Consider the following 13,840-nt stretch of genomic DNA (forward strand, 5'->3'; position numbering starts at 1 on the left):
GAACTCCTGACCTCGTGATCCGCCCGTCTCGGCCTCCCAAAGTGCTGGGATTACAGGCTTGAGCCACCGCGCCCGGCCAAGGCAGAGCTTTCAGTGAGTGGAGATCATGCCACTGTACTCCAGCCTGGGGACAAAGCAAGACTCCGTCTCAAAAAAAAAAAAAAGAAAAGAAAAGATTTTAATAATCCAAAGGAGTAGAAGTGTGCTGTACAAGGGAGTAGAAGTAGCAGGTCCGGTTGAGATTTTGGACAAGTAGGTTAGAAAGCTGTCCTTTGCAGTACCCAGCAGTAGATTAAAATTTGGAGTGGAGCTTTCGGAATAATCTTTGCTGTTTTTCTTTGTTTGTTTGTTTGTTTGTTAAAAGAGATGAGGTCTCATTTTGTTGCCCAGACTTGTCTCAAACTCCTGGCCTCAAGCATTCCTCCTATCTCAGCCTTCCAAAGTTTTGAGATTACAAGTGTGAACCACTAAACCTGGCCTCTTTTTTTTTTTTATTATTCTTGTTATATCGCTGATCTCATATGACATCCTCTCTTTGGTTCCAGACTGTAAAAGGTGGGATTTCAGAGACACGTATTGAAAAGAGAATTGTGATCACAGGAGATGCTGATATTGACCACGATCAGGTGAGAATGTTGAGGAGCTCTGGGCCTGGGAGGGGCCCCTGGGCAGGAAGACTGACGAATACAGGAGTTTGTTTGCCATCTTCATCTGCAAAAAGCCTCTTTGGCCACTGTAGCTCTTAATTGAGAAGAAAGACAAAGAGAATCAAAGTAAGAGGCCTGTGGGATGGAGGCCACAGATTGAGGAGCCAGGAAATGTAATGGAAAGAACATGAGCTTTGGATTCCAAGACTTGATTCAATTGCTAGTTCTTACTATATTTAGCTGTTAACTCTCTGGGCCTCCATTCCACATCTGTAAGATGAAGATGATAGTATCTCCCTCTCAGGGTTGTTGTGAGAATCGGGTGAAATACTGGATGAACAGCTGGTGGCACGTGGTGAGCTCAGTTAAATGGAGCTATTGTTATTCCGAAGGTACAGGTACCTGAACCCATGCTAGACAACATCAAAACAAAGGGAAGCATGCCCCTACCCTTAGAGAGTGGAACAGCTGAGAAGACACGAGCGGGAGTATAGTATAGTGGATAAGACACCAGCAGACTCGAAACTTGTTTTCTGCCCTACATCTTTAACTTGCTGTGTGACCTTGGGCAAATCACTTTACCGCTGATTTTTTTCTCCTCTCCTAAAAGAGAGTGGGTTGATCTAGATAATTTCTGGGCCTGAGTGCTAAAATTCTATATTTTTATGTTAATTGGGTACTAATTGTGTGCTGCAAGCAATTAGCAAATAATAAGGTCAGGATTAATGTTCCCAATTCTCTGCTGGGTGATGTTAGAACAGTAAAGCTGCAGAGAAGAGGGGGCGGAAGACACTGCATGCAAATGCTTCTGGAATCACTGACAGGGTTGCTGGAGCAATAATTCTGTGGCCTTTTTATGCTGATATGCTGAGTGCCTTTAAAAAAAGAAAAACTGAGCTACAGTGCTGGCAGTTCCCTTGGAGGCAGGGTTGAGAGTTACAGCTGAGAATAGCGGGCACAGGGTCCCAGAAATGAGGCCACAAAGCCTAAATATCTTGCAGCCTGTTGGCCCAGCTCAGTGGGTCCTGCTGCTTGAGAAGCCTGCACCCACCCACTCAGTCTGGTGTGATCTGAGCCCCTGCTATGTGCTCAGTCTGCACTAGACGGCAAAAGCAGTGGGGTTAAAGGTGTTTGAGGTTTGGAGTGAGACAGACCTGGGTTGAATCCTGACTCTGCGACCTAACTGGTTATATGCCTCTGAGCAACTTATCTTACTAATCTGAGCTCTAGTTTCACCATCTGTAAAATAAGGATGATTACAGGTTTCTTCCAGGGTCTAAGGGCCAAGCACACTCGATAGCTCAGAGAGATGCTCCAGTGTCCCTCAGTTCTTCTAGTTATTGAGAGTGCATGGAAGGGGTAAGCTGTGGTACACTCTGGCTGGGGAGGGAGGCACTTTAAGAACTGTTAAGGAGAAGCAGTGTGGAGCAGCAGACTTTCATAGGTGGGCGGAGGCAGAATCACCAAAGAGAAGACTTGAACTGGGCTTGAGTGTGAGCAGATGGGTTGGGCAAACAGGATCAGGGAGAATGGGCAGGGGCCCGTAGAGGTGGTAGTTCTAAGAATGCCGTTCATAGAGCCAGGAGACCAAAAGAGGGTTTTCGTTCTTCCCTTGCCCCTTCTAAAGATGATTCTTAAGAGCCAGGTGAGTAGTCAGCTGGTCATTTCTAGCTGAGTCCTTTTCCATAAGGGAACCTACAAATTCAGAGACTGCAGCCCAAAGAGGATGGTGTTTTTGCTCTTTTGACTTTCCCTCTGCTCTCTTTAGCTTTTCTAAAGTAATCAAAGCTCCTCCAGATCCTCAAACTAAACCCTCAGAAACTAAACAACAGTGTGGTAAAGAGGAAAGTCTGATCGACTTGAGTTAAAATCCCTATTGCACAGCCGGGCGTGGTGGCTCACGCCTATAATCCCAGCACTTTGATAGGCCAAGCAGGGTGGATCACCTGAGGTCGGGAGTTTGAGACCAGCCTGGCCAATGCGGCAAAACACCGTCTCTACTAAAAATATAAAAATTAGCCAGGTGTGGTCGCGGGCACCTGTAACCCCAGCTACTTGGGAGGCTGAGGCATGAGAATCGCTTGAACCCAGGGGTTTCAGTGAGTCAAGATCACGCCACTGCACTCCAGCCTGGGCAGTGAGAATCCATCTCAAAAAAAAAAAAATCCCTGTTTCACTACCTACTAGCTATGAAACAATAAGCACTTTACTGAAATTCAATTTCCTCACCTATAAAATGCAAATAATGACATTACCTTAATTCACTAAGTTGTAAAGTTCAAGTAAATAATAAGTAATGATAATATTTATCTTAATAAATAACAATATAGTTATTAATAAATAATAAATAACTTAATAGAGTTTAAGTAATAAGTAATGTGGTTAGGCTAGTGCATGGCATATAACAGTCCCTTCTCCTCTTCCTTCCTTTCTTCTGTTTTGGCCAAGGACATCTTCCTTTTCCTTGCACACTTCTTTACTTTCCTCTCCTGTCCTGAACTTGCCAGTTACCCCACGTTGAACATAGATTTTGTTTTGTCTTTTAGATTCATATCTTGAGTGAATCCTCTCTGACCCCCCTAGGTATAACAGATAGATAATAGATAGGTATAATAGATAATATAGGCCGGGCGCGGTGGCTCACACCTGTCATCCCAGCACTTTGGGAGGCCAAGCCAGGTGGATCATTTGAGGTCAGGAGTTCGAGACCAGCCTGGCCAACATGGTGAAACTCCATCTCTACTAAAAATACAAAAATTAGCTGGGCACGGTGGTACATGCCTATAATCCCAGATTCTTGGGAGGCTGAGGCAGGAGAATTGCTTGAACCTGGGAGGTGGAGGTTGCAGTGAGCCGAGATCACACCACTGCACTCCAGCCTGGGTGACAGAGCGAGACTCCATCTCAAAAAAAAAAAAAAAAAAGATCATATAACAGATACAGCTATGACCCCTAAAGCCCCTCTCTAGTTCCTGGAAGTCAGCACTAACCTTCCCTGTCCCTGTGTTAATAGTCCAGAAGCCTCCCTCTGCAGGATAGGGTGGGTAAGGTAATTATCAGCTTGGCTTAGCCCAAAGCTGCCCTGGTACTGCAGACAGGAGTACTGGATTTGTCAGAACATCAGAGAAATGATGACCCCTGCCTTCCTTTGCTGTCAGGCTATTTTCTGCCTCATGGCCCTTGTTTCTGTCTTTTGTAGGTTCTTGTACAAGCCATCAAGGAGGCAAAGGAGCAGCACCCAGACATGTCAGTGACCAAGGTGGTCGTCCACCAGGAGACCGAAATTGCTGATGAATGAGCTCAGGTACTGGGCGTTCCTGCTGGGACTGAGGGGGCCCACTGTCCCAGCCTGAGAGGGCTCTGGATGGGACCCTCGGACACACTGGGAGCCCATCCCCCCAAAGAGGTGTCCACCCTGGGACTTGATAAAGGCAAAGGAGAGGCTGATGAGGAAGATATAGGAAATTACTAAGTATTTAGCTTCAACTAAAGCAGCCTGTAACAGTGCCAGCAGTATTGGGTAAGAGGAGGGACCCAAACTTGGGTATAAGCCCCCAGTCACCTCCTGTCCTGAGTCTTCATGCATCCTGCTGGAAATCCACTTTACCTTCCCCCTCTCTTCTCTCTACTGCTCTGCTCGCTGCTGTCTCAAGTCTCTTTTTTTTTTTTTTTTTTTTTGAGTCGGAGTCTCAACCTGTCGCCCAGGCTTGAGTGCAGTGGCATGATCTCAGCTCACTGCAACCTCTGCCTCCCGGGTTCAAACAATTCTTCTGCCTTAGCCTCCCAAGAAGCTGGGGCTACAGGCATGTGCCACCATGCCCAGCTAATTTTTGTATTTTTAGTAGAGACGGGGTTTCACCTTGTTGGCCAGGTTAATCTCGACTTCCTGACCTCAGGTGATCCACCCGCCTTGACCTCTCAAAGTGCTGGGATTACAGGGGTGAGCCACCGCGCCCAGCCAGTCACAGGTGTCTTTGAGCTAGAACCTGGGAGAGCCAGAGGAAAACAAAACCAAGAAGAGCAGGACCAGGCTGTCTGGAGATGGGTGGGCGTGCAGAGCAGGGAGGGAATGGCTGAAGCTCTGAGACCAGAGTAAAGAGCTGGGAGCAGGGAAGCTGCTTTTTGGGAACCAGGGATCTAGATAAATTCATGCCTAAAAGTAATTTACAAATGACTTGAAGAAGCCACCAGTGTAACTAGGTGGGGCCGGGCCCTGTAAAGCTGCTCACATCCCCGTTGTCACTGATGGCCACGGGAACTTGGCAATGGGACTGGGAAGCTTTTTCCTTTGCAGGATTTAAATTTTGCTTCTTTGTTTCCTCTAGGAACTAATCTACCCCAACTCTCTGCCCTTCTCCCGTCCAAGAGAAACCAGCAAAATGATAAAGAAGCTAACCTGCCATAGTCAGACTTCAGACTTTAAAGATTATTCTAAATCACCAGAAAATTAATTTCATTTTCTATTGGGAGTTTATACCAAGAGATTCTTCTAGATCTCACTGATCCTTTTGAAGAGCTTTTTCTATATTAGGACATCAGAATTGTTCAACTTTTCACTCTATGGACTGTTTTAAGAGTTTTTGGGTTTTTTAAATTGGGTGGTTTGTAACCCCTTCAGCCTAGCCTCTGCCCATTTATTTCCAACCCCAACAGACGCGACAGGGTCCACGGAATTCTTCGGGAAATCCTCCAAGGACTCTTGTCAGCTGTGTTGGAGGCCAAAGCGAGCTTAGTGGGACTTCCTCGTTTCTCCCTAGTCTTATCCCCTTTGGATGATAGCAGAAACTTCATGAACCAGCCCTTTCTCAGAGCCAGTGATGTGAGTGTATCAGAACGCCAGTCAGCACCAGCCCTGGTCCACAGACCTCGGAACGAGGCCCCCGTTCCTTTGTTGCGGGTTGTTTTGGTAAGGCAGAGCCCTCTGCTGAGAATGTAGTATTGTTTTCTCCTCTCCCTCCTGCTTTCTTTTTGGAGCTTCTTTGGGTCGAAGACATAAGTTGCTTCAGATATCTGATACTGTGAATGTTTGAACATATCCGTGGCCTTCACCTCTCCAGCTACCCTTTTACCTCATCAGAAGCAGTGGCTCAGCTAAGTGCTCCCCCAGCTCCCATCTCAGGAGACCAAATCTCACAGAAAAATAGGCACTTTGGGCCAAAAGCTCTAATGGAACATTTTTAGTGGTGATTTGGGGAAGGAAAGTTAATGAGGTTTTTAAAATAAGGTTTTCTAGTTTTGACAGTGTACACTTCACACAGGGGAATGGGGTTACTTCTGTCAGATCCTGGGCCTTTCTTTCATCCCAAATGACAAGGAATGTGGCTCAGAGAAGAGGTTGTGGGTTTTCCTTTTTTGACCTTTCTTCTCTCAACAGGAACCTGCCTGAGGACACCCTTCTAGAGCAAGGAATTGGCTTTTAGGAGCCATCCTCCCCACAAGACACCACATGGCAAAGGGTACAAGCCCCAGCCCTGCTCGTTCCCACTCCCTAGCTGAGGTCTGTCAGGTTTTGAAGGCTTGATTTTGTGGTGGGTTTGGGGCTTAGTTTTTCTTTTTTTGGTAAAGATAATACCCTAATTCCTGGTAAGGATTTGGGGCATAGTTGTTTTTCGTTTTTTTTTTTTTTTTTTTTTTTTTTTTGATTTGGTTTTTTGCTTTTGTTGCCCAGGCTGGAGTGCAGTGGCATGATCTCGGCTCACTGCAACCTCCACCTCCCAGGTTCAAGTAATTCTCCTGCTTCAGCCTCCCAAGTAGCTGGGATGATAGGTGCGCACCACCATGCCCGGCTAATTTTTTTATTTTTAGTAGAAACGGGGTTTCACCATGTTAGCCAGGCTGGTCTCAAACTTTGGACCTCAGGTGATCCACCCACCTCAGCCTCCCAAAGTGCTGGGATTATAGGTATGAACTACTGCGCCCGGCCGATTTGGGGCATTTTTATTCAACAGAACTTTTCTAACCTTTCAGCTGCTTCCCACAAATATATTGGCCTGGAGGCTTCTTAGAATCCCAGTTCCAGGCTAGAAGTGAACTTCCTAAAATTGACAGTGGGTATTGGGCAGCAGTCACTGGGACTCAAGGGCAGTGAGCAAGATAAATGTCTAAAGCTGATTCTCCCAACATCGTCCAAAGTCTCCACTGCCTGGGTTTTGTTTTGGCTGGTTTGAACTCATTTTGGGTGTGTGCATTTTTCTTTTGGTACCCATGTGAGACATGAACAACAGGAGGGAGGGAAAGAGCCCAGGTAGGATGTGGGACAGGCTTGGGGGAAAGAGCTTGTCCTATCTCAGGAACAAACTTACAGGCTGTGGGCAGAGGGTCTGAAAGGTGGGGCTTTGGGGTAGTGCCCAAGCCTGGCCATATTGCCAGGAGTGGTGACAAGTGAGAAATGCAGCTTCCATCAAACAAACACGTGGTGCATGGCCACTGCCTGACAGCCAGATGGCCTGTAGAAAGAGCTACCAGGGCTCCCAGACCTGTGGAACAAAGAGGATGGGGAAAAGGCAGAGGGGCACTGAGTGTCCCTTTAAAAACTAACACACTGAATATTCTGTGCGATCCAGAACAGTGTGGCAGCTTTCACAGCACAGGACCATTCATCAGGGGCCTAAACGTTTCCCTCAACTCTGTCACCAACTCACTTCTCTCGGCTTCCTTGTCTGTAAATTGGATGAGAAGAGCTCTAATGCCTTTCAGGCTCTAAGAAGCCACAGATTTGGACAAGCCCAGCAAGATGGGTGTCCTTCCAGGCCTCTTCCCCTTTCCTCCATCTCTGGCAACAGTTCTTAGGGTTTGGCAATTGTTTGGATTTTTTTTCTTTCTGCAGTTGTGTGTATGTGTTTGTGTGAAGAAAAACAGACTCTGTCCAGGTAGAAATGGTGACGAGGGGGAAGATAATTACATTTCCAGGGTCAGGAACTTGGCAACAGTTTTCCTAAAGTGACTCAGACACACCACAGTAACAACTCTTGCTGCAATTTTATTTTCATTTGAGAAATAAAGATTTCCCCCAAGCCACATGAGGACTCTGGCACCCACCCACAAAGCAAGACCTGTATTTATAAGCCGAGGGCTCAGGGAGCCTAACTGCGGGACCTTTCAGGGCATCGTGACCTATACCCCTCCCCCAGGCCCATCAGTGTGTGCTGGGGGGATGCTTGGCAGCTGGGGGTGAGGAGACAACAGACCTCGGGAAACGGAGCCAGAGCTGTGGCCTAAATGATGCCCTTTGATGCTCACGGGAAATTTCTGCCCAGGATCTCAGCCCCAGGCTGGTTGTTTCCACAAATCTCTCTCAAATGTATTATTTTGGTGACAAAAATGAAGGAGCTTTGTAAATTTTTTAAAAATTATGAATCATATCAAGTAGTTGTTTACATTTCTTGAAAAAATAGGAACTCTGGCAGCAGAATCAGATTGGCAGAATCCTTAGACTACACAGGCAATAATCAAGTCTGCTGTTTTGGCCTTTTGTAGTAGAAGTGGTTGTAGTGTTTAGATATGTGTTTGGTCTTGCTTCTTGTATTGCATTTTTTTCAATAAACAACAACAAAAAGAACTGACTCTGTGAGGATTGATCCACTTTTAAATTTCTCTTCTACCAGCAACTTGGGAAAAATTAAATATGGGTGGGGGAGACCTAAACTCAAGCCATTTTCTAAAGTAAGTTACCCACATTGACCAAAATGCAGCTTCAACGTTGGGTAAAGGGATTTCTGAGAACTGGCCAATGCCTTTTGCCAGCTGCAGTGAGACGCTGCAGCATAGGCCACGATAAAGGAAGGAGAGAAGGGGCTTCTCAGACTTGTTTGCAGAAGGGCCCAGACCTCAGGATGAAGGCATTGGCAGTAGTGTAGCTCTAGAGGGATATACCCCAGATGGCTGAGGGAAGAAAGGGATTGAGGTGGTAGGAGTTCAAGCCTCAGTCCCCGTCCCAGATGGCAGTGGAGAGTCTCACCCCATGGTCCATCTTCCCAGAGGCCCCACTCCATCACCAGTGCCGCCTTGGAGGGAGCCTGCCCCAGCCTGCAACATCCCACCCTACCTCCCAGTCTTAGGGGCCCTTGCCCACCACTTTCTTGGGTTTGCCAAGACACCGGGTACATCTCCCAGTCACCTTGGCCGGGACCTCCAGCCCCCTTAGGGCTAAGGCCACTTACAGAGGCTGAAGAAATTCCTGAGGCGAGTCCTCCACACTCCACAGTGAAACACACCCTCTCCAGCTCACTGAGCCCTGGTGCAGCTGGCATTTCTCTGCCCACATGCAGGTCAGGATGCCCTTCACAGCTGCTGTGGTCAGAGCATCCATCCCTAACCTGGGATGTGACTGAAACATCTGTTAGACATTGGGACTCCTGATCCTCTGGTCCTATTAGCATGGTCCATGCTGCAGCCTCAGAGCAGGCTGTTTTCCCCCCTCTTCACACCCGGGCCCCCAAGTCCCCTCCTCCTCCCAATTTGGCATAGCCCCCAAGACTGAGGCGGTCCAGCCGTGGCCAGCTTCGGTGAGCACAGTCCCGAGCTGCTGGGGCCCCAAGGAGGAGCTCCCCAAGGCCCAGATCCAGAGACTTGGAATGTTCAATGCAGGAGCCAGAGGGCTGCACGGTGATGATCACATGGCCAGTCTGCGTCCGTGGACCCCAGGGTGGGGGCAGCCCGGGGCCCTTCAGCGGGTAGCTGTTGAGCAGGGCAGGTAACCCCAAGCGAGGATTAGCAGGCTCTGAACGCAGACTCCGCACTGACGGGACGGGTGAAGTACCCCGACGCGGGGACGGGTCCCAGATTTCTGGCTCTGCGCAGCCTACGGCTCGGGGAGTCCTAGGGCCAGGGCTGGGAAGGAGGGCGCAGTCCCACCCGGGGCCGTCGGGGGGCCGGAGCGCCTGGGCCCGCAGCACCCCCTGGCGGAGCCGTCGCGTCTCTAAGTCTCGGTTCTCATACAGCAGCGTGTTGGCGCAGATGAACACGAACAGGCCGACACCCATGATCACCGGCCCGAGGAGCCGCAGTCGCTCGTGCGGGCCGTGAGCCCGGCCCCCGCCGCGACCCTCGCGTCGCAGCTCGCTCAGCTGAGGCGAGCTGGTATTGACGGCCCTGGACCCCGGGGCCCCGGCCCGGTGCGGCCAGTAGCCGGCCACTGCGATGCCCATACCCACCAGTACCACGAGCGCCCCCAGCGCCGCGAACGCCCCCGACGGCGAGCGCAGCCGCAGCCGCGCCCGCACCCGCAGAGGCTCGGGCGGGGAGCGCGGGCGCCGGCGGCGGCCCAGGCGGCGGCCCAGGCGAGAGACGCGGCCCTCGGGGCTCCTCCGCACCTCCCCGCATTCTTCGGGGCTCCCAGCTGTCATCTCGCCGTCGTCTGGGCGCTCTGCGGAGAGAAGATGGGAGGCAAGGACTGGACCGACGGGCCTCTAGCTTCAGGGCGCCAGGTTCGGGGCGCAAATCCGGGAGGGAAGCTCCGGCCGCCCAGCCCAGGCCGCTTGGAGATCCCTGGCGGCCACCCCCGGAATTTCCCGGGCGGCGAGGCGGGGAGCCGCCCCCGCTCGGGTTTTCCGCAGCGGAGCTCCGAGCCAGGGACGCGCGGCAGAAGCCGGAGTTGGCCCGGCCCGCGGGCGGAGAGGAGGGAGGAGGGCGCAGGCTGCTCCCTGGCGCATCCCGGGCTGAGAGTCTCCTGCCGCCTGTGTCCGGTTCGCAAGCCCGCGGGTCTTGGGCCTCGGGAAACGTGCGGCCCCCAGCAGCCGCGTCTCCAAGGTAAGTACTTCCCAGGCTCGACCCCACCCCCGCACGTGGCTGCACCGTAGCAAAGGGGGCGGGGGCGCTCGGGCCTCCCAGGTCCGCAGGGGTCGCTCGCCGGGCCCCACCTCCCCCCTACTGCGCTTTACATACCGCAGCGCGGGAGGAGGGGGCGTCACCAGCTCCAGCCTCTCCCTGCCTGCCCCCTCCTTCCAGACCTCCTCCGCCGGCACCGAAGCTGCAGCAGGAGCGACTTGAGCTAGACACCGGGAAGACCGCTCGGACCAAGACCAGCCAGACAGAGGAGAGGCGGCGCCGACTTTGCCCAAGATTTCCATCAAGTCCACGCATGAGAGGCTTCTCCCTCCCTCAGCGGCCGGGCTGAGGCCACGGCAGGAGGCGGGGGTGCCGGTGCCGGGCGCTGGGCCCCCCGGGACGGATGCCCTCCCGGCTCCCCCGTCGGCCCGGGCAAGGCTGTTCCCAGGTTGCGGCGTTTCCAATTCGGGCTCCTCCGGATGAATCATCCCCCTTTCCCGCCGCCTGGCCTCCTTTCCCGCCTCCTCCGCCCGAGGCCTCCGTGGCCCGTGGCCCGGCCAGAGCAGCACCGCCCCTGCGCCTCGGGATCCGGGCCGCACAGCTTAAGCTCTCCGGATTGCTGGCCGCGCCCTGCCTGCGGCCTGTGGCCTGGATCCCGGCTCCAGCAGGAGTAGCCGAGCTGCGTGCGGTGTGGCCCCCACGAAAGGGAGGGTGAGGGAGAAGACGCGGCCCCCGCCCAGGCGCCCCAGGCCGCAGGAGAGGAGGCTCAGGGCCTAGCTGTCCAGGGTCGTCCTCACTGCCCGCGTCCGCTTCCTAAAAAACCACCGCGCTGGAGCACGTAGCCGAAACCTCGGGGAGGCAGCCTTGCTCCCCCACCCACACCCCATCTGCACCCCGAAGCTCAAAGCAGGACACCCATCCCTGCCTCCGACCGGTGCGCTCAAGGCCGGGGCCTAGCAGGGAGCCGCCACTCTCCCGCGTCCAAAGCCTGGTTTCACAGATTGCAACTACGGCCCAGGAAGGCCGGGGAGCCTGCCCGACCCCGCACTAGGCGGGGACTCTGCCAGGTCCGACGCCGGGCTCCGGGGCCCCAGCCCTAGGCCCCTCTCAGGACAGCCACGGGAGTGTCCGGGAGGAAGCGAGGCCCATCCCCTCCTTGTCTCTGAGTTTGCAGCCCTTTCCCCAACCCGCAACCGGAGGAGCGATCACCGCTTCAAGCCAGAGCTGGCGCCCCCAGCCCCGGCTCCAGCAAGGTCACCCAGAGCCCTCACGCGTCGCTGCCGCGAGGGAGGCGAAAACAAGCAGAGTGGGGACATGGGGACACGCTCAGAGACCCCGCGCCGTGGAGGGAGTGGGCCGACGCTGGGGACACCAGGGAGGCGGAAACGGGGACACAGCGCACAACCCGACGGAAGCTGCTGAGGCCGAGTACCCAGGACTCCAGGGTCCCGCCACCGCCCGCGTCCACACTCCCGCCTAGGAGAACGGGAGGGCTGCGCTCCCGCCCCAGGGGCCCTGACCGAGGGAGGAACCAAACGAAAAGTTGGGAAAAGTGGAGTGCGGACCCTTGGACCCCAGCTCGGCTCACCTGGCGCCGCAGCGCCGCGCGGGTCCGGGTCCCAATCCGCGCGCCAAGGCTCCCGAGCCCCCCGCGTCTCCACTGCCCGGCCCCCGCCCCGGCCCCGGCTCCGCCCTGGCCCCGCCTCCAGCCCCGGGGACCGTCCGACCCGCGCCGTGCCCGGCCCCACTGCCGCTGAAAGGCGGCAGCTCAGGTCGGAGAACCGCAGGTAGTTGCCGTGTGCGCGCCTGGTGACTCCGGTCACCTGGGGCCCGAGTCCTGCCATCCCCACTCTCCCACCCCCAGCTTACATCGGTCGCAAAGGCCCAGAAGGGCGCCCCCTTCCTGCATGGGGAAACTGAGACCCGGGACCCAGGAGCTCCGACACCCGCACGTCCTCCCCCGCCTCCCAGAGCCCCTCATCCCAGGCTCCCGGTGAGCTTCCCGGAGGAGGCGGCCCGCGTCCCTGCTCTGCCCCGGCCCCGCAGCCCTTCCTGTCGCTGAACCTCGCGGACTTCATCTGTGCAATGGGCACCACGGCGTCAGCCTCGCAAGATGCCGAGAGGCTAGAGCCAGACGCCAAAGGCCAGCCCGGGGCGACTCCGCGAGCCCCCAGCGAAAGCAGCACCCGGGGAGGGGCGGGCCTCGTAGCTTAACGGACCGGACGGGATGCGGAGGTGCCGCCGGGTACCCCTAAGAACAGGCGCCCCTTCGCCAGTGGGGAAGCGGGTTTGTTCCCAATAACGGGGAGGGCACTGAGAGCTGCGACCCCGCCGACGAACCCGAAGAGGGCAGCCGGTCCTTCGCGCCCTCCCGCCCCTGGAGGCAGGAATGCAGAGCCGGGGAGCCAGGGCGGCCGGCGGTCGGCCCAGTTTCCATGATGCGCGGGGAGGGCTCGGGGGAGGCGGCGGCCGATTTCCAGGCTCAGCGGTCAGGCCGGGCCCCCCGGGAGGAATTTCCGGCCTAGGATTGATTAAGGCCCGCCCCTCCCCCCGGCCGTGGAGACCCCCGGCGCGCGGCCTGGGGGAGGGGCGCTAATGAGACCCGGCTGCGCGCCGGGGGCGGGGAGGGGACCCGAGGAAGGGGTGGGCCGAGGCCACCCCCCGACGCGGGGCGGAGCCGGGTCCCGGAGCCGCACGGCCAGGCTAGACCTTGAACCCGAGCGCCCGCCCTCTGGGTCGGCGGAGACTGGGTGTGCATCAGCGCCCCCGGGACCCCCTCTCCCAGCTCTTGGGAGCCAAGCCTCCTTGAGAGCCCCCTCGGGGGGTCGGTGAGGTCACGGGCGGACCAGAGGGGCCACAGTGGGGAAGACCGAGCCTCGGCTCCCGGGCTTCATCCCTGCGAGTCCGGGTGCGAGAGCGAAGCCAGGGCCTCCTTCCTGCCTCCCCAGTCCGACTGGAGTCTCCTGAGGTCTCGGTCCGCTCCACGGGGCCCCCCTCCAGCTCTTTTACCTGGGACCCCTGACACCATCGACCCTCCCCTTCGTCCACTCCCGGCACACTGACCCCACCGCGGTCGCACCTCCACCTCCCACCCCTGGGCTCCCCTCAATCCCACCCCACGCCTGCCCCTCCCGGCCCACTGCTCTTCCTACAACAAACCCGGCTTCTGGTCCGACTCCCTGGGCCCCTGGATCATCCCCTGCCTCCAGCTCTGTGAAGGGCCCTTTGTCCACCCAAGCACGGGTCAGCCTTGGCCCCTTCCTCTCCCCCTCTCATCCCACCCACAGAGCCTTTGGGGCCCTGCTCTTTTCATCTGGGGCCAGCCACCTTCTCCCTTTCCCGTGGCCACTGTGCTGCTCCGGCGTCCAGGCTCCTCCGGGAGCCCATGGTCTCCTGCCTCCCCGTGTCCCAGTGCGCTGCACAGGCAG

General features: G+C 55.4%; 2 protein-coding genes across 7 annotated transcripts in view; one reads left to right on the plus strand and one right to left on the minus strand.

The window, feature by feature from the left end:
- EPB41 (erythrocyte membrane protein band 4.1) overlaps positions 1-8,205 on the plus strand; it is a 230,952-nt gene extending 222,747 nt beyond the window's left edge. For 4 of the 5 annotated variants that reach the window (XM_025364785.1, XM_025364833.1, XM_025364862.1 and 1 more), the window contains 3 exons: positions 546-626; positions 3,847-3,951; positions 4,973-8,205. In XM_025364785.1, the coding sequence (XP_025220570.1) occupies positions 546-626; positions 3,847-3,945 (180 nt within the window). In that variant the 3' untranslated portion in view covers positions 3,946-3,951; positions 4,973-8,205. The remainder of the gene's footprint in view (positions 1-545; positions 627-3,846; positions 3,952-4,972) is intronic. The other variant, XM_025364715.1, reaches the window with a different exon arrangement.
- On the minus strand, positions 7,607-12,060 carry TMEM200B (transmembrane protein 200B). 2 transcript variants are annotated; one of them, XM_025365624.1, is made up of 2 exons: positions 12,001-12,060; positions 7,607-10,011 (listed from the first exon to the last, which is right to left on the minus strand). In XM_025365624.1, the coding sequence occupies exon 2, from the start codon at positions 9,989-9,991 to the stop codon at positions 9,068-9,070; it is 924 nt and encodes a 307-aa protein (XP_025221409.1). In that variant the 5' UTR covers positions 9,992-10,011; positions 12,001-12,060; the 3' UTR covers positions 7,607-9,067. The 2 variants fall into 2 exon arrangements, with proteins under 2 accessions (XP_025221409.1, XP_025221473.1); XM_025365688.1 differs by lacking the exon at positions 12,001-12,060 and adding an exon at positions 10,530-10,667.
- Positions 12,061-13,840: the final 1,780 nt, after the last annotated feature.

This window comes from Theropithecus gelada, chromosome 1, assembly GCF_003255815.1.
Source record: "Theropithecus gelada isolate Dixy chromosome 1, Tgel_1.0, whole genome shotgun sequence".
NCBI lineage: Eukaryota > Metazoa > Chordata > Mammalia > Primates > Cercopithecidae > Theropithecus > Theropithecus gelada.

Excerpts from the sequence above, each read along its gene's own strand:
- TMEM200B (XM_025365624.1), bottom strand. The coding sequence starts at position 9,991 with ATGACAGCTGGGAGCCCCGAAGAATGCGGGGAGGTGCGGAGGAGCCCC.